A 19,314-nucleotide genomic window follows, 5' to 3' on the forward strand; every position below is an offset into this window, starting at 1 on the left:
CGCGGGGTGCAGATTAGATTCCCCTGGCGCGGGCTGCACCGCCCGGGAGCCCCGAACCCAGCCCCTGGTCAGGTGGGGCGGGGGCGGGGCGGCGGCCGGGCGGGTCCCGCCCTCGGGGTGGGGCCGGGCGGGGCGGGCGGGGCGGGGCCGCGCTATGCAAATGTCGCCCACGGGCGGCCAATTGCCGGCGCTCCCCGCGCGGCTCCAAGCGCCCTGTCCCGCCGGCGGCCCCGAGACGAGAGCGAGCGAGCGAGCGAGCGAGCGAACGGCCGCGGTCCGGCAAGCCCCGAGCGCGGCGCAGGGCAGGGCCAGGGCGCGCCGCGAGGAGCGGCGCAGCCCAGCGCAGCCGCCCGGCCCCAGTCCAGCAACCAGCCGAGCACAGCGCCACCGGGCCGAGCCGAGCGCAGCACCCCGAAGCCGAGCGCGCGCCGTCGCCCGCGCCCGCCGGGGAATGCGCCTTCGGCGTGCCGGCCAGGGGGCGCCCGCAGCCCACCCGGGGGGAGGCGGCCCCGAGCGACCCTGAACCTTCTTATGGCCCGGGCTGGGGCCCGGGGCCTCGGTTGCTGACGCGCCCGAAGCCCGCGGAACCCGTTAAGCCCGGGCCGCGGCGCCGACCCCGGCTCAGGCACAGCAGCGAGAGGGCGCCGGCAGGGCCATGGCCCCGGGGGGCCGCTAACGCGGGCCGGCCCAACCGGGAGCCGCTCTGCCGCCGCCGCCCGGGAGCCCAGGCCCCACTGCCGCGAAAGAGGTGAGTGCGACGGGAACCGGGAGGGAGGGGGCAGGCGACCGGGCCAACCCGCGATCCCTCTGGGACCTGCGGCACCGCAACTCTGCGGAAGTGTCCGGGGCGCCGGCCTCTGAGAGCCGGGAGGCTTCCCGCGGATTCAGGGTTGACAGGACTGGCGTGGGCGCTGTACCTGTCGGGGCTGCCTGGACTCTTAGCATCCGGGCGACGTGGGGATGTGTGGATGATGTGGCCTGCGGGGTCACCAGTGCGCAAAGCAACTTTTTCCCGTAAGGTTCTGGGTGGGTGGGTGCTCTCAAACACCCCCACGTCCACGTTCCTGGAGCAGGAGTCCAGGTGCCCCTTCTCCTGGCTCAGCTGTCTCTCCCACCAACGAACGCCTCAGGCAGTGCTCTTCCCCAGTAGGTGCGCCTGCCCTGCCTCAGTGTCCCAGACAGTCTGCTGGAAGGGAAGCGCTATCCTGGCACCCCCACGTGGAGGGTCTCCCAGATCAGCAGGACAGGAGGACCACCAGCCCCCGAGGCTTTTTTCCCAGCACTCTGCCAGCCCCTGACCCCCAGGTGCCAGCTTGGGTTTGCTTTTCCAGCCGGGAATCTTGCCTGGATTAGGGGCCCGGCTGTATGTGGGGTGTAGATGAGCTGGGAGAGCCTGCAGCCAAGCCCCCATGTGGGCAGCCTGGAGCCCCAGTGGAGAAGTGGGCAGGAGATACTAGGAGCTTGGTGAGCTCTCCTAGAGCAGATGGGACCAGAGAGTGTCAAGGTGGCTCAGAAATGAGGCAGCGATGGCAGGAGGGGGTCAGCGGGAGCTAGGGCTGGGTGCCTGGCTGGATAAATAACTTGTAATTCTTGAGATAACTGTGTTGTGAACACCAGCCCATGAATAGCTGGAGGAGGGGGACAAACTGAAGGCACTGGCATGTCTGCCCTGGAGCTGGGCCAGGTTGGGGGTTCCTGTCCTGAATTCACCCCGATTGTCTCCCAGAAGCCCCTGTCCTAGTTGCAGATAGGGAAACTGCACCTAGGGGTTGGGAAGCTCATCCCAGCCCAGAAAGTTGGATGGAGCTGGAGTCTTTTCACAGGCTGCACAGGGAGTGTGGCTGGACTGGTGGGGTATGGTGTCATGGAAGGTGAGGGCACTGGGCACACCTACTCCTGCTGCTGCCCCTCAGTTCTGAAAGAGCCAGGTCCGGAAGTGTGGGGGTGGGGAGAGAGAAGACCAGCAGCCCAGCCTCTTCGCCCCCCACTCCCTCCCCTGCTAGGCATACCTTGAGGAGGAGGATGGAGTCAAGTCCAGGTGACCTTGACTGGAAACCCTGACCATGAAAGCGGGGGTTTCAATCCCAGCTATGCTGGGGTGGCTTGCTTCTGGGTCCATGGGGTGTTGGGGGAGGGGTAAGCCAAGGAACCAGGAAGGAGCTCTGGCCTGCCAGGGAAGTATCGGAGGGGCTGGGTAGGGGGTGGGGTGCTGTTAATAATTTGTTCCCCATCTCCCCCCATAGCCCCTGCTCCTGCCTCCCTTCCACCCAGGCAGTTCTTAGCTCAGAGGAGCCAACCTCTCTTCCCTGAGGCAGGCTGTCCACCCACCCCCCCAAACTCCACACCTGGGAGGTCTGGATCAGGCTGGACAATTCTACCATCTGCCCCTGCCCCGCCCCCAGGTGCCTCCAGACCTCTCGTCAGGCCGCCCTTCCCTGCACCCCTTGCCAACCCCAGCTCCTCGGTTCTTTGTTCGAGCGTCTCTCCTCTGTCCCTCCCTCTCTCCTCCCTCTCTCCTCCTCCCTCCCTCCTGCCTCCCTCCCTTGCTCCCTCCCACCAGCCTTCCTTCCTTCCTTCTCTGCTTTCCTCCTGGTGGGCTCCCAGGTGGTGGTGGTTGTTCCTTCTCTGTCCACCCACCTGGACTCAGCTGGACTGGGGGCTTCTCTGGGGCTGGGGCTGAGTGGAATGCATCTAGGGGCTGGCAGAGGGGAAGCTACAGTAGAAATGCCCTCCCCTTCCCTCTCTCTGTCCTTCTCTTCCGCTTCCTTCTCTCTCCTTCTTTCCTTCTCTCTTCTATCCCCCAGGCTGCCAAAGAGGGGGCCCAGACTTGGGCCTGAGGCCCCAGCAGACTTGAACTTCCCCCATTCACCCCTTTAAAGGGCCAAAACATTGTAGGAGTTCCATGTAAGTGCCCAGTGGGGCAAGGCCATCCACCTTCCTGGATACCTTGGGGGACTCCCAACACTATCCTTGGTGACCCTCACCTTGTCACTATGAAAATAGATGCAGGAGAAATGAGGTCACAGGGAAGGTGAGTCAACCTGAGTCCCCTGATACATAGAATCAAAGCTCTCTGAGGGACCTAGACTGCATCTTCCCCTCCCCAAGTCAGGACAGTGTCTCCCAACTTCCTTGAGCCCCACCCCAGCAGCAGATCAAGTTCTTGAGCAAACACATGCTTGTGAGGACGTGTGTAGGCGTGCAAATGTGGATGTTGTGTATCCACAACTGTTAGTGGGGGCTGCCCAGGTGCACCCCGGGGGTGATGTTCGTTTCTCCTACCTGTCCCCTCATCAGAGCCTGCCCTTCAGTCAGCACCAGCTTTGTGCCCCAGCAGACTGGGGGAGGGGCTGGTTCTGATTCTCCCATCCCCCAGCCAGCCTCCCCAGGAGGGAGTATCTTTGATGGGGGATCTTGAAAGAAAATGAGAGGTGTGTCAGGCACTCAGGGGAGGTGTTCCCACAGAGTGAACCACGTGGGGACTGGGCCAGGTGGCCTGAAGCTGCATGTCCTGTCTAGGGAGAGCACCAGGGTCTGTCGAGTGGAGCCTGACAGTCAGATGTACAGCTTCAGCATATATTAGCCCGTGCAAGGGAGTAACAGGCCACAGTACCCCTCACCTCCTGCCCCAAGAGTCCTAGAAATGGGCCTGGCGTCCTGCCTCCCGTGGGAGATGGGACTAGACAAGGCAGATCTGGGGGATGGGACTCACAATGTCGTTCTTGGTGCCCCCACCCCCTGTGCATCTGGGGGGGGTGGTTGGGAGTTGGCGCTGGTTTTTGCCAGGAGGGAACAATATGTTCTGACAACTGGTACTGGGCTACGTTTACCCAACAGCCAGCCTGCCTGGTGAGACAATATTTGAAAAACATAGTATGGAAACTTGGACCTTCTGGGAGTGTGGGAGTTCTGCAGGGGACACTGCAGGCCCACCCCAGACCTGCTGGCCATTCTAGCTCCCCTTCTTCACCCTCTGGAGGCAGAGCTGGAACTTTTCCTGGCAGAAAGTCCTTCTGTATGTCTGACCTGGATCCCTCCTGCTGTGATTTCAGTAAAAGTAGATCGTGCTATTCTTTGCCTCTCATTTTCAGGCTGCTGACTCTTTTCCACTTTCGGCTGTCTGTGTGTGTCTCACTCATCCTCCACTCTCTCTCGCCCGCTACCCTAATAGTCAGGTCCAGATTTCCCTGTAGGAGGAGAGATTTGGCTGGAGCAGGCAGGGCTGGACCCCTCCCTTGAGGTAGGAGAGGGAAGGAGCAGCTCCTTTGATTGGGAGTGGGTGCAAGGGAGAGAGCCTGTTGGGAGTTGGAGAGGGCTGTGAGAGCACCTGCTTGAGCTGGGCCCTCTGAATAGAATTCAGGATGCTGTCGTGGGGGGAGTGTTTGAGTCTCGGGTGGCCCCTGTTGACTCTGGTGACCCCAGGCTGCATCTGGTTACTTGGTCTTCAGGCCCATTGGCTACACCTACCCAGAAAAGGCAGGGACAAGAAAATATGTGAGGTTTGCACACTGGGGCACTCAGGCCCCAGGCTGAGGGTGTGGGCAAGGAGACACCCATCACCCTGTTTGTTCAGATAGGGAGACCAAGGTACCTTGGGCAGAGTTACACAAGGGAAATGTTGGTAAGGTGAGACTCCCCTATCTGCCTCATGCATTCCAATCTTGGTTCCCCCCTCCCAGGTGTCCAGACAGCAGAGCCTGCTTCCTGGGCCCTAAGCCCCTCCCACAATGCCTGTTGCTGGTCTCCTCCTCTGGGCTTCCCTACTGACTGGGGCCTGGCCAGCCACCCTGACCCAGGACCACCTCCCAGCCACACCCCGGGTCCGGCTCTCATTCAAAGGTAAGAGGCTGCCTTGCTGTTCCCTAGCATCATCCTCAGCACTTGGTCTCATTGCATGGGAGACAGAGGAGAGGTCAGAGCAAAAAGGACAAATTGTGCAAACGCATGAGTCGCCCTGGGTACGTGTGTGTGCTAGGGGGATAGAGGAGGTAGGGACTTGCTTGGAAAGGCTGGAGACTGGACCGCTTAGACATTTTGGAGAAGGGCCCTGAGTCTGGGCCCCCTCTAGAGTTAGAATGTGGGGTCTTGGGCCGGATAGGGTCTGCAGAGCATCTCCCTTTGTGTGATAACTGGGGAGACAGAGATGTGACTCTTTCCAAACTTGTTTGCTAAAGCCCTTCTTTGCCACTGCTATGTGTCTGGCCCTGCCTTGGGCAGTCCCTCGGGTGGAGGGTCGGACAGTTGGGCACTGAGGCCTCAGGAAGCTGGAGGAGCAGGACCTGCTCTGCCGGGGGTGGGTGCTTGAGGAACTTCCCTTTGGGTCTCCAGGTGGGAGGGGTTCCTAGGAATTGGGGAAGATGCTACTGGCTGTAACTGGAGGCTAGGTGAGTTCTGGGAGAGTGCGGGCTACTGTGAGAGGCCTGCATTCCTGAGATCCCCAATGAGCACTTTGCCTTGGCAGTCACTGGAAGGTTTTAATGATGGGTTGGGGTCTCAGAGTGAGAGGCTGGTCCCTCAGTTCCATCACCTTTGCCCCTAACCCCCTGGGCAGGTGAACACACCTGGCGTACACACTCAGGTGTACAGATGGCTCACTCTCTAGGCACTTCCTCGAAGTTGTGTGTGATCAGAAGAGTCTACCCTTGGCATGGGGTAAGGAGCAGCGGCCATGTGGGCGCCTGGGGGACCTGGGGTCAGTGCTGAGTTCTCAGCCTTGGCCCTCCTCTGGCCCGAGGTTACTTCGTCCAGCGCCTGCCCTGGGTGGGGCCGACTCAGCCCTGACTGGCCAGATTTCCAGGCACACATATGGAGTGAAAGGCTGAGCCGACCTTTTTCCTTCCTCGGGCTTGACTGAGGCCCAGCCCCAACCTCCTCACGTTCCCATGTCCCCCACCCAGCAGAGCTCCTCCCCTGGCCTCATCCCACCTCTACAACTTGAGGGAGAGAGTGGGGAATGAATTTATGAAGATGTGCCTAGAAGGAGACCTGTGCAGGGCCTGAGAAATGGGCAGAAGAGTTGATTAGTTCGGGCTGTAACAGCAGCCCCTCCTGGGCCTGGGAAGGTGAGACGTTTATTCTGCTGATGCCTCCACCCTTCCCTGGTGGAATTCCTCAGAGCAGATTAATAAATCTTCAGGGGCCCTGATTCTCCCCTCTCCCCTCCTTCCCAGCCCAGGGTGCTGCTGGGGGAGTAGAGTGTCCCCTCTCCCCAGAGGTGGAGGGAGGGGTGGCTTGGTCTCTACATTCCTGGGGCCCTGAAGCCCAGGCATCCACTCTGGGTGTTATTTCTGTCATTACCCTGGAGACCCATGAGAGGAAGCAGGAGAGATGAGACATGGGAGGTCTCCTGTATGCTTCTTTTGAAACTTCTCAGACCTCCAGGGGCAAAAGGGCAAAGGCTTTTGTTCCTGTTTTCCAGAGAGAGAAACTGAGGCTCACGCAAGGGCAGGGCCAAGGACAGGCAGGAGGCAGAGGCGAGGCCAGAAATAGAACCCTGGTGTCCTGGCCTTGCCGATGCCTGACACCCACATTGGTGGTCAGGTTGATTCCCTCTCAGTTAGCTCTGAAGCTGACACCCGCAGTGACGAAAAGCCCAACTCGCTGGCAGCCAGTCTACGATGCTGAATGCTGGTGCTGAATGCTGTGGCAGCCTGGGGTGGGGCTATAGGATACCTGGGGCCATCCCCCGCCTGGGACTCTGTGCATTTGCACACGCAGGTTTCCCTGCCCTGAGTGACCTTTCCTGTTCTCCACTTGGTCTTGTGTCCTAGTTTTATACTTAGATGTCACTTAGTGTAGTGGATACTTGATCACTTACTGTGCACCAGGCCCTGTGCTGAGTACTGGCGACACTGCAGTGAACAAGATGGAGTGCTCACAGTCAAACTGGCTGAAAAGACAATGGACACCCAGTTGGTCAGTGCCACCTGGGAGCCCAGCACTTACTGTGCACCAGGCCCTGTGCATCCCCCTGTGCTGGATGGTCTCAGCCAGGTCATGTACACGACGTGGCCCTCAGTGAGGAGTAGGCCCTCACCAAGCGGTTGTGGAGTGAGAATGGAGACCAACACCTTCAGCAACTGGGATCCCACAGTCAGGCTGGGGATGGGGAAAGGGGTGGGGCTTCTTCCTTGTACACATGATGGGCACAGAGAGAGTTGCTGTCAGAAGCGCTGGTGGTCACCCTGGCTCCATGCCTCAGTCTCTCTATGCCATGGATGGATATAGCGGCTGGCATACCAGGCCTCAGGGACTCAGCCTAGGCACATCTCCTCCCCTGCCCTGGCTCCTGCTGCAGTTGGGAGGTGCTAGTTCCGGCCTGGTCGGGCCAGACCATCCAAGCCAGAGGTGCTGGCATGAGGGGCCTTGCTGCCCAGGGCAGATAAAGGGACAAAGGCAGGAACTGGGCCAGGCTTGGGCTTGCTGCCTGCGCATCCGCCTGGGCACGCCTGCCCAGGCCTAAAGCCGAGAGAGTGTAAGGGAGAAGGGGTCCTGGGTTCAGTCAGAGTTGGGGGCTCATATGGCCCATCTCCTGAGCTTCCAACAGCAGCACAGCCCAGGTTAGGCAGAAGTGAGGGGTCAAGTGGGGAAGATTTCCAGGAGCAGGCGAGGTATTCTCTAAAAGCTCATGGATGCTTGGGACTAGAGAGCCTGGCTAGTGGGACCCTCTTTCCTTCACCCATCTTTGCCTGGGCCTGGAGGCCCCTTAACCCAGAATCAATGGGCAAGTCTGGGAGAAAAAGCTCTCTCTTCCCCCACCCTGGGATGGCCCAAGCCCTGGGGCACCACCTTGGGCTGTAGCAGGGAGGTGTGTGGGCCCTGTCAGGTCCTTTGTTCAGCTTAGGAATGTTTACTTTTTCCCAGGAAGCCACCCGCACATCGGCTGCTGCCTGAGCTGGCTTTGGCCAAGACTTGGGGCCATGAGGTGTTTGGTGGAGAAAAGGAGTCTTGTGATGACATGAGGTGGCTGGGCTACTGGGGAAACTGAGGCAGGAGTAGGGAGATGGAGCAGAATGTCACCTTGCCATGGGAGGGCAGGAAAGATGAAAATAATAGAAATAACAGTAGATGCCCATGATGATAACCAAGTAGCGGTTCCTTCAAGGCCTGAGAGGGGTCTCCTGTGAGGCATGAGACCCAGAGGCTTCCCAGGTCTCTCAGGAGCAGGACTAAGATGGAGCCTGACTCTGCCTGATGTCTGAACCTGTCCCAGGACTAAGAGTGGAGAGTGGGGTGGGAGATGCAGGCACAGCCCTCTCGCATGAGCTACGGACAGAGTTCTAGGATCCCACAGTGCTGGCTTTAGCCTTCCCAGCGTCATTTCCCAAGGAAAGGGCTGGGGTCGCAGTGGGTAGGCTTCTCAGGCCTTCTACCCACTGAAGCAATAGCACTTGGATTTGTTTATTTCCAGGCTATAAATCCAGCCCTCCATCACCCCAGCCCCTCCACTGAGCATGGTCCCCCAGGAAGCTCTTTCCTTTCAGAGAAAGAAAACCAGGGTCCAGGAGAGGAAAGCTCCTATGTCCAGAGTAACCCTGGGATTTGGACCTTCTCTGACTCTGGACATAACTGGCTTGCTCGGTGGGGAAGAATGTTCTGCAGGTGGAGGGTGAATGGGCGGGTGCTGGTCACTGCCCACCCACCACCTCAGCCCAGCCTCTGAGCCTCTGGGACTAATGGCCCAGAACAGTGCTATCACTTGCATCATTTGCATGTGGCATCAGAGAACCAGAGTTGCCAGGTCTCCTTGTTAGGAAATGATGAAATTGGAGGTTAGGAGGGGTCACGGCCAGTTTACTTCACCCGAGGGGGAGTGGATATGAGTTGAGGTGGGAGTGCCTTTAGCCAGCGTTGATGGGGCCTTGTCCCAGCCCCAGGCCTGACTGCACAGGGGTGGGGGTGGGGCTGGGGAGCTACAGGACCCGCCCTTGCCCCCCCCCCCCCCCCCCCCCCCCCCCCCGGGCTCCATGGCCAACCAAACCCAGGCTTGGAGCTTCAGATTGCAGAGGAGGAGGGGAGGAGGGGTGAGGAGCCCCAGGAGCCTGGAGGCCAGGAGTGGCACCAGGGATCTGGGCCAGGGTCAGGTGGCGTTGACAGCTACAGGCAGATTTGGAGCTAGCAAACCAAGGAAGGCTGGGTATTCCAGGATGAAGGAGGAAGGAAGACCTAAAGCATGAACTTGAGCCCAGATCCCTGTATTTGAGATCTCAGTTTTCCTGGAAATGGGAGCTGCCTTACTCCTGAGAGGGGACTTGGAATTGGCCACTTCAGGAGTTGGGAGGTCCTGGGGTCTGGCTGTTTGCCTCTCAGCTGGCCAGGAATCGGCGCTCTCGGAGAGAGTGAGGACAGGTTCTTGTGCTTGCCAAGAACCTACCTGAGGCCCAGCCTGAGTCAACTAGGCCAGGGGCTGGGGCCTTCATCTGTGGTACTTCCAGGTCCAGCCAAGCTTTGGATGGGACTGCCACCGGCTGGGCCTCAGCAGCACAGGCCTTGTCTCTGGTTCCCTGGCACGACGCCCACCCCTCCCTCCCTGGCTCCAGCTTCCCTTGGCACTGAGTGAGGAGCTGGTGCATGCTCAAGGAGTAAATCATGTTCCTTGGCAGCCCCCGCTGCTTCGTAATCATAAAGAATTTAAAGAGAAACCGCCAAGATAAAAATCTCATCCCAGCCCATAAAGGCATCTTTCACCCTGTGGCTTGGGAGGCAGCGGCCTCAGAGTGGGCTCCCAGCTGTCTGCACCTGTGTGTGTGTGCACCTCTGACCCTGTGACCGCTCCAGAGGTGGTGGTGTCTTCAGAGCCATGGGTACCTGCCCCTGACTCTTGGGAGACCTCTAGCTCCTCCCCTAGGGTAGGGAATGGGACACTTAAATTTGGTAGAATGCAGAGCTGATGGTGGTGGTGGTTGAGAGGGCTGGACCTGAAGGCAGACAAACCCCCGTTCTACCCTTGTTGGCTGTGTGACCTCGGACAAGTGGCTTAGCCTTTCCAAGCCCTGGTTTCCCCATATGTAAGGTGGGGATGGCAGTGGCCCCATGGAAGCAGCACCCTGAGTGCTCAGGCTGCTTTGCTTGCATCCTGGCCGTGGGGAGACTTTGGGTAGTGAAGTCCCTCTGTGTCCCTGCTGCCTTGTCTGTAAAGTGGGGATAAGAATGGTACTGACCTCTTTGTGCTGTCGGGAGGATTAACTTTGTGAATATAGTTATGGCCCCAGTGAAGGAAGTCTCAAGAACTAGGAGCTATGCTGAGGGCAGCAGACAGGTGAGAGCCGATCCTGGGGGATGCCCAAGGAATCCCGCACTGCTTCACCCCTCCCTCTAGATTTCTAACCTTTAGTGAGGGAGACGTGTTTGGAAAGGACTGCAGGAGGGACTCGGAGCCCTGTGGGTGGAGGGGGGTCTGGAGGAGGAGAATTCCTACTCTGGGCATCCGGGCAGGCTTTGTGGAGGAGGCTGCATCTTAAACGGGGGAAGGGAGGTTGTGGGAGAGGGAAGACAGGAGCAGAGGCGGGGTGTGTGTGGTGCAACAGCTGGGGAAAGGGCAAGATGCTAGATGGAGTCTTGTTCTTGGTACTTGGATGTAGAGTTTGTACTTTTCCTTGTGGTTTTTGAGCTCTTTTTTCTCATGGCAGAGGTACCAAATACACACTGTGGGAAAAAATCTAATGATAGAGATACATTTGGGGAGGGGATGCCTTGGAGGGAGTGCCCTCCGAAAAGAGCTCCCCAGTCTGGTTGGCGCCCCCGATCAGCTGCCATGACCTCTCCTCAAGCACTGTTCTGGCTCCTACATCTTGTGCTAGAGGTGACCAGACCTGGGTTGCTCACTTGGGCAGCTACACGGCTGGGCCGAGAGCATGTATTCCTGGCCTTGCTTGGTGCTGTCCTGGGAATCTGAGCCCTGCCTCAAGGGAGCCCTTGGAGCTCTGGAGAAGCAGAGAAGATTCCTGCTGCATTTTTCTTAGAAATAGCAAGAGGGCCTTTGCCAGAAGCCTGGATGCCAGAAGGCTCCAGTCTGAATCCAAAGCCCAGCTCACGTGCGCGCCTAAGCTTGGCAGGCCTGTGGCCCCCCTGCCCCGCAAGGTTACTGAGAAGCCCCAGGGAGAAGGCAGAGGCCTCCTGGGCTCCAGACCCTGACCACTGGTCCTGACCCAGCAAAGAATGGGGCCTAGGCGGTGGCTGCTGGCCTAGGATCCAGGAGGCCAGCCTGTGGAGGAGGGAGACCTTAGCAAGGCTGACTTGTGGTGTTCTCACTGGGGCAGCTACTGGCTATCTGCTACATTTCTGCAGGGCAGAGACAGCCCCAAAGCAACAGGCCCCTCCAGGGACCAGGAAGCCTTTGGGGCGTGAGGCCTCAGCTCCAGACCCCCTTCCCCCATTCTTCTTCCTTCCTTCCTCCCCCTGATCCCCTCTTGCCTCTCTCCCTCCCATCACCACCCTGACCCCTCTTTGGCTTCCTACCCGGACATGCTCTTTCCTCTGAGATCTCTGCCCCTAGCCAAGAGTCTTGTTTCTTCCCGTTTAGGGCTCGGTGCTGATGCCCTCACTTCCCTCCAAGGGCAGAGTCCACTGCCTGCGTACTTGCTGGTCAGCCAGCGTGATTGGCTCCTCTGGGTCATACACTACAATTGACAGAGCAGCAGCTAGAATGTGGGGGCCTCAGGGGCTCCTGCAGCACCTGAGATTGAGTGGGTGGCACTCCAGGGGCCTCTGCCCAGGACTGCCTGCACTGTCGTTTTGCTCAACACTTTCCTGTCCCAGCACCAGGCCTGTGTGGAGTACTCACTGCCTTCCTGGACCAGCAACTGGCTGAGTTCTGCCTCGGCTCCTGACCCTGCCTCACTGCATCCCCCGAGGCTGACCCTGAGCACACATCTGTCTGCATGGTGCCTCAGTTTCCCCATTCGAATGTTGAGGAGGGGGCTAAGACTGATACATCCTGGGAATCTCTGAGTGGGTGATGTGAAGAGGCTGCAGGGACCCCAGGAGTCCAAGGAGGGCAGCAGAGGCCAGGGCAGGGGGAGAGTCTTGACACCCACCAGCCTGTCGGTCCCATCCTGGCCTGTCTGTCTGGTTGATTTATCGGAGTAAATGAGCCATGGAGAGTTTGTTATCCTTTGCAGTCACAGGGAGGAGGAGGTGGCAGAGGAAGGAGTGAGGAGTTTCCGGGCCAGGTCTGGAATGTGGGAGGAGGGGTGGGCCCCCGAGGCCTGTGGAACTGGAGGCACTGATCCGCTCTCCCTACCTGAGAAATGGATCAATGCAACCCTCCTCCTCAGGACCAACCTCTCTGCCCACTTCCTTCCCACTTCTTGGGGCACATTCCTGTGTGAGCTGCTTGCCTGGCCCAGGCCACCTCCTTCCAGTCCATGCACAAGGGCTGCCCTGCCCTTCCAGGCCAGCTTTCTTGACTACACTGTGTCCTTTCCAAGCTGGACTAGAGCTCTGAACTCTGCCTGGCCAGTGAATGCCCAAAGGTGTTCTCATAGGCAGCCGTGCATGCTGTTAAGTGTCCATATAGGACCTCCTGGCCCCCTGAGCCACCATCCCAGACCTAGAATGATCAGGCGGCATGGGGCCCTGGGGGTGGGCAGAGATCAGTGGAGGCACCTAGACTGGAGATCCCCCTATCTGCTGGGACAAAATGATCTAAAGTCACTGGACATCTCTCCATCCCCTGGAGAGATGTAGAACCTCTGGTTTCTGGCTGGCCTGTGTGCCAGGGAGTGACCCTGGCGCCCCTTCCCTCCTGACTTTTCCTGGGTCAGGATGAGCTGTGCCCCCAGCCTGTCCTCTCCTGGGCGGAGCAGGTGGGCGCTGGGGCGGAACGGGCGTGAGAACAGCAGGCTTAGGCCTACCCGCCCAAGCCCTGGCCCTCAGCCCCTGAAATGGGAGGGAAGCCACAGCGGAGCTTAGCCCAGCTGGGTGGCTCCAGCTCGCCTCCGGCTTGATGTTTACTGAACAGCTGAGATGTTTACAGTAGCCCTTAAGCAGGGGCCCCTTGTTCCAGAGGATTTCCCATCTTGAGGGTCCCATTGGGGGCTCTTCCGACTTCGCCACCTCCCTACACCCCGGGATAGGCGTGTCAACGATGCGAGGACTGCAGCCATCCCTGCCCTCGCCGGGGCTAGGCTAGTGTCGCAGCGTCTGCCCCTCCACCCTCCACTCTGGCCTTGGATCCTTCTCTCTTGGAGGAGCGGACATTCCCAGGAAGTGGCAGCTCTAGGTGGTGAAATACAGTAACTGGGTCCCCAGTTCAGACATTTAAATTAAATTCAATCAAAGCAGTTATTGAATATAAACACGCCGAGTCATTTACATGTTAATTATGTTGAATGGACTACGAGGCCATAATTAGTTGGTAATTGGGTGAAGAGCGGCTGTAATTGGTTTTGTTGGCACTGACCTGGCTCACCTGCCTGGGGGTTGGAGGGCAAGTGTGGATCCCTCCTGGGGAGGCCTCTGGGTCTCTAATCTGGAGAGCCTGGCCCAGGGATGGGACTGGAGGGGACAGATATTGAGGGGCTTGGGACTAGAGGAGCCTGGAGCCTAGCCCCCAGGGAGGAGGTAGCTGAAGCCCAAGGTAAAACCCTGGGTCTGGCTTCTAGGGATTTCTATCCAGAACATCCTGGGGGGAAAAGGGACTAAGAGAGCCAGCCCCTGGATCAGTAGTGACAGTGTTCCCTGCCCAGCCCCATGTGGGACCTAGACCTGAACAATTGGGAAATGCTCAAGAGAGGGTCCATGGGAGCACAAGGCAGGTGTCACCCTGGTATATCCCTGCTGATGCTGGGGCCCTGGCTGGCTTGTGTTGGGGTCTTGGTATTGGGGTATGAGTGAGGTGGGTGTGCTAAGCAGGGGGAAAGGTGTGTGCAAAGGCTTTGAGGCTGCCCTGCCCCCAGCTCAGCCTGGCTGGGGCTCCCAGGATTGTAGGGCTGTGGCCAGGGGCTGAGGCCTTCCGGCTGGCCGCTCATTAAGAGAGGATTAGGCCGGGAGCCAGGGGGCCAGCCCAGCCCCTGGGCCTTCCTCTGGGGCCCCTTGCGGCTTTAGGGGAGTGATAAAAGGGCTGGGGGCCACTCCTCCCTAGAGCCCATGGTGGGTGTCAGTGGCTGTCTGAACCCTGCCACTCTTGCTGCTGCTACCGCTACCATCTCCTTGTCCACCTCAGTTTCCCTCCTCAGAAGGGCAGGAAGATGGAAGCACTGACAAAGACCCTGGCCAGCACCCCCAACCTCGCCCCTAATCTCATTTCTCTCAGCTCAGGGATTAGGGCTGCACTAGCCCACATGAGGTCAGAGGTCAGGGCTGGGCTGTAGGGACCTGTCTGTCACCCCCCAGTACCCAAGCACAGCCAGAGGAGGTGACGCTGTTAGTCAGGGCCTGCTGCTTTGTGGGGCTGTAACCGAGGGGGTGGGGTGCCCACCTCTGCTCCAAGACCCCGCTTTTTCCAGCAGCCTCTGCCTCACTAGCAACAGGCCTGGTGTCCTAGAGACAGGCAGCAGGGGTCAGGGGCTGCCCACGTGGGGTCTGCAGGTGAGGGCCATGGACACGCCTCCTCAGTGCTGTCCTCGCCCACCACTTCCTTAAAGTAAGGCATCATCAGCTGCTTCCCAGAGATGAGGAAACGGAGACCCCCAGGATTAAGCCCCCTATGTGCTGAGATTGTTCCTGCCTCTGGACCTTTGCCAGGCCATTCTGGGCCAGGACCGTGAGTGTCTAATGGCCATGGGGAGTGCTAGAGGCTGGGAACGGCTGCGGAAATGAGATGTCTGATGCCAGAAAGGGCTCTTCCTTCCCGTTGACGGGAAAAGCCTTCCCGGATGTCACCCCACCCAACCTGTGCCCAGCCTGGGTGAGGGTGTGGGGGTGGGGAGCCTTTCCCAGGAAGCTTCACTCAGGCATCCATCCTCCCTCTCCAAGGTCAAAGCTTATCCAGACTTGACTCCCAACACCCACAGAACCCTTGATTGCTCCCCAGCTCCTCCCTCAGTATTACCAGGGGAGGGAGGAGGAGTGACACTCCTGCTACCAGAACTGGGACTTGGACAAGTGGAGCAGAGGTGGGGACTGGCCTGAGGACATGTCCAGGCTGGGTCCACATCAGCCCTGACACACACACACACTGATGCCCCTCAGGCCCCCAGGTCCTTGGCCCAAATCCCTGCTCCTTAGCGGGGCTGGGGGCCAGTAGGATCTAGTCCTGCTGACGCTGCAGGTGTCAGAGCAGGATACCAGGGCTCCTTGACCACCCCCTGTCCTGCCCCTGGCTTTTTGGAGAAATGAAGGCCACCAATTCCTTTGCCCTGTGGCAGGGGCAGGGAAGGACACCAGTTTTATTCCTCACTCTGTGACCTGAGGGCCTCAGTCTTCCTGTCTGGAGCTGGGGATGCAGGGCTGACTTGGGGGCCCTTGTTTGAATTCTTTCCTACTATCCAGCATGAGTGAGATAAGCACTCCAGCCATGGGTTGATAAGGCTAGAGCCCTACACCCAATTCACTCTGGGACCCTGAAAAACTTCTACCCTTCTCCACCTCAGTTTCCCCTCTGTAGGCTGGGTTTGGATGGATTATTCGGGGTTTAGCTCTGCTAAACCTGCTAAACGCAACCTGTGGGTTGGGGATAAGTCAACAGGAAGCTCCTTCCTACCCCATTGCCCTCTCTGCTCCCCACCACAGCCCTAGGAAATGGGGTAACAGGGATGGGACTGAGGGTGGATGTCTCCAAGAGATGGTGATATCTGGGAGCCTGCTTCCGTGAGGAAAGAACTTGGGACCCCGTCCCACTCTCCTCTCCCCCCATATCAGAAACAGCTCATGAAGGATGGGTGGGGGAGGACCCAAGGAATTCTCAGCTGTCAGCATTTCCCTGAAAGCAGAGCAGGACCCCCACCCCAGGATCACCTTCAATGTCAGTACTGGGGGGGTACTGAGGCTCAGAGAGCCAGAGTGCCCCAGCTGGGGTCATGAAGTCCACGCCAGAGCCAAAGATTCCTAACCCTTGTTCCCACCCCTTTCCCGCCCCCGCCACAGTTTCCATAGTGACCGAAACATCACGTCCTGTGACAACAGAGCCATTGACGCCATATCCCGTGGTCACTGGGAGGGATCCCGAGGGTCCTGAGTCATGTGCCCTGTTGATGGAGGGCGAGTCACCTTCCGGCACTGGCCCTCCCAGTGGGCAGTCCCCACCACCAGGACCAGCTTTGCCTGGGCCTGTCCCTCCTTCAGCCCAAAAGGCCCTGGACCTGGGTGGGAATCCCACCCCCCATGCACTCTGGCATGTCACTTCCCTTCTCTGTGCCTCGATGTCCTCATCTGTAAATTGGAGCACAGGGCTTTGCACCTAGTAGATGCTTGATGACGAAGTGAGAGGCTCCCTCCATCACCACCTCTACCCGAGGAGTAGGGGACACGGAGGGTTGAGAGATAGGGTGTCATATCAAGGCTAGTCTGCTCTCCATGTAGGTGTCAGTTTCCTGATCTGCTGAATCGTCTCCCTCTTGCCTTTCTCCTAGAAGGGGATGGAGCCTGGAGTGCTGGGGCTTTGAGCTGGGGGAAGGCACTGGGAGTCATGGCATGGCAGAGGGGGAGGGTCTGGATTATAGAGGCCCAAGGCTGGGCAGGGATTATGGCTGGTTGCATTCCTGGGACTCAATGTTTGGAGCTTCCCCCCACCCCAGATACCTGTGTCTGAAGGTGCCCACTTGGAGCCTCTGCCTCCCTCCCCTCTTTGCCCTCCGAATGCCCCTAGCCCAGCAAGACGGGTAAGGGCACAACCAACGCCGTGCCCCCAGCCGGGGTATAAATAACCCCTGGCGGGCTGTCCCAGCCTGGGGGGCTCCGCTGGCCGCCCCACTTCCTCTCTGGCCACTTCCTGGCCCTAGGGGTAGGGGAGTGTTTACTTTCCTGTTGTCACTATGGTTGGGTGGCCAGGCGGGGGACTCGGAGTGGCCCAACAACAGGTGCAGGACAGGTGCCCAGACTGCCCTACTCAGGACTTCAGAGGCACCGCCGGACAGGCGGGTGAGGCCATAGCCAGGCAGGGATCGGCCCTTTGATCCCTCGGCGTCCCTGCATCCCAGCAGTTGGCCAAGGTCATCACCTGTATTCTCTTGACATGTAGTCAGGGCTGCGCAGGGCAAGGCCTTTGCTTAACCCCCAGCCCCTCAGATGTGGGCTGTGGGTCTGCTGTGGGAGTCCCCTGGCTCCCAGCCCACCTCACACACCCATCTCTGCACATCCTGGAGCTCTCATCCAAAGCTGCTCTCAGGCACAGCCTCTCCAGCTCCACTCCAGGGTCCCCAGCACACAGCAGGGATCAGGGTCGGCCAGGCCAGTTGGAGACAGCTGCCTGAGTGGAGGGTGACCTTGATTGATAGGATGGGGCCACCTGCTGATCCCACCTTCAGGCAACGTCTAGGGCCTCAGATCCCAGCTGCTCTCCCTCTCCAGGCCTCCCTGTTGATTGTCCCACCTGTGAAATGGGTTACCACCTGTGGAATGGGTTGCCACCTGTGGGGCGGAGAGATGGAATGTGGATGATGCCCTTGGTGAATTCCTCATCTGGTGCAGGACACGTGTGTGCATACATGGGCCATGTGCATACATGCGTGTGCTCTTCTGTGTGCTGCCATCTCAAGCCTCCTGTGCTAGTGAATATTCATCAGCCTCATTACAATCTTCCCCCTCTTGCTGAGCTAAAAATAGCTGGTGGTGGGTGGAGGAGGGGCTTACCAAGGGGACCCCTTGGCTTTCCCCCCTCTGGGAGGAAGGCTCCCAAGCTTCTTGGAGTCCTATATCTGTCATTGGCCTTTCACCTGCTAAGTTCCCTCCTGTCCTTCATCCCCAGGAAGGAGGATTTTTCCTCAGGCTTCTGGGGGTGGGAAGGCCAAGGCTGCTAGACTCACACAAAAGAGAAACTGAGGAGTCAACTGGACCCTGCCCCCAGCCTCAGGATGCTGCAGCGCTAGGGCTGGGGAGGGTCTCTCTCCTGGGAAAGTTCCTGGCTAGATCAAAGTGGCCCAAGAATTCCACTGTTAGCAGACCCTCTGTGGGGTCTGGGGGATGCCCAAAGTCTGTTGGGCCAGTATGGCTCTAGCAGGGCTTTCCAGCATCCTGGCTAACCTGCTTCAGACAAGGTGGGACCTTGCTGTGCGCCAGCTTTGCCCTCTGTCTGGTGAGCAGCTGGGGTGACGGCAGGGCCTCCTGGCTCTGTGCCAGCGTCTGCAGTCTGTCTTGGGTGTACCTGCCACCCACCCCCCTGCTGGTTAACCCTTTTAGGCCCCTGTGTGAAGCTGGCCCCACCCTGTGCATTGGAGCATTAACCCCCCACCTGAGCAAAGACTCTTTGATGCTGTCGCACGCCCTGGCCATGCCCACTGCCCTTTCATTGGGCCCCAGAGACCGGCTGGGGCTGCCGATGAATCAGGGCTTTAGCTTCGAGTGTGGCCCCTTCCCTGGCCTGGCCGCCTGTCCCATTTTCTCCTTCCAGCATGTCAGGGACTAGAGGGAGCTAAGTAGGCTCTGGAGGGGAAGCTGGGGGTTTAGGACAACTGTGTGGTGGGGGTCTCCCTTCTATCAAAGGGGGTATGGCTAGATGGTCTCCAAGGGTCCCAACTGCTGCCCTGCCCTCTGCCCACAGAGCTTAAGGCCACAGGCACTGCCCACTTCTTCAACTTCCTGCTCAACACAACTGACTACCGAATCCTACTCAAGGACGAGGACCACGACCGCATGTACGTGGGCAGCAAGGACTACGTGTTGTCCCTGGACCTGCACGATATCAACCGCGAGCCTCTCATTGTAAGGGCCAGCCCAGATGTGGGGCGGGGGATGAGGGACATGGGGCCCCAGGGCTGGGGGCCCTGTCAAGTAGGCTGTACGCTCTGACCCCTGTCTCTGCAGATCCATTGGGCAGCCTCCCCACAGCGCATTGAGGAGTGTATGCTCTCAGGCAAGGATGGCAACGTGAGTGCGGTGGGGTCCACAGGTGGGATGGGGGGCTGGGAGGGGGGCAAGTGACCCCAGGGCAGCAGTGGGGCCAGGCAGGCACCTGGGCACCTCTTTGGCTTTCCCTCTGGCCCCAGGGTGAGTGCGGGAACTTCGTCAGACTCATCCAGCCCTGGAACCGCACACACCTGTATGTGTGTGGGACCGGCGCCTACAACCCCATGTGCACCTATGTAAACCGCGGCCGCCGTGCCCAGGTAAGCCCACCCACCCTGACCCTGTGCTGTCCGCATTAGTAGCTACATTTCAGGGTTATCACTGATGGGAGGATGGGCTTGAGCCCCAACCCTGCCACTTCCCAGCCCTGTG

The 19,314-nt window shown here is 59.2% G+C and overlaps 1 protein-coding gene across 6 annotated transcripts in view; it reads left to right on the top strand.

The window, feature by feature from the left end:
- Nucleotides 1–269: 269 nt before the first annotated feature.
- The window catches only part of SEMA3F (semaphorin 3F), a 28,493-nt gene continuing 9,448 nt past the window's right edge, over nucleotides 270–19,314 (top strand). For 3 of the 6 annotated variants that reach the window (XM_058559215.1, XM_058559223.1, XM_058559229.1), the window contains exons 1-5: nucleotides 270–748; nucleotides 4,680–4,839; nucleotides 18,638–18,798; nucleotides 18,901–18,963; nucleotides 19,083–19,202. In XM_058559215.1, coding sequence (XP_058415198.1) covers nucleotides 4,728–4,839; nucleotides 18,638–18,798; nucleotides 18,901–18,963; nucleotides 19,083–19,202 — 456 coding nt within the window. In that variant the 5' untranslated portion in view covers nucleotides 270–748; nucleotides 4,680–4,727. Of the gene's footprint in view, nucleotides 749–1,050; nucleotides 1,306–4,679; nucleotides 4,840–18,637; nucleotides 18,799–18,900; nucleotides 18,964–19,082; nucleotides 19,203–19,314 lie in introns of those variants that run through there. The other 3 variants (XM_058559221.1, XM_058559237.1, XM_058559242.1) reach the window with 3 other exon arrangements.

Source organism: Diceros bicornis, chromosome 2 (genome assembly GCF_020826845.1).
Source record: "Diceros bicornis minor isolate mBicDic1 chromosome 2, mDicBic1.mat.cur, whole genome shotgun sequence".
Lineage (NCBI taxonomy): Eukaryota > Metazoa > Chordata > Mammalia > Perissodactyla > Rhinocerotidae > Diceros > Diceros bicornis.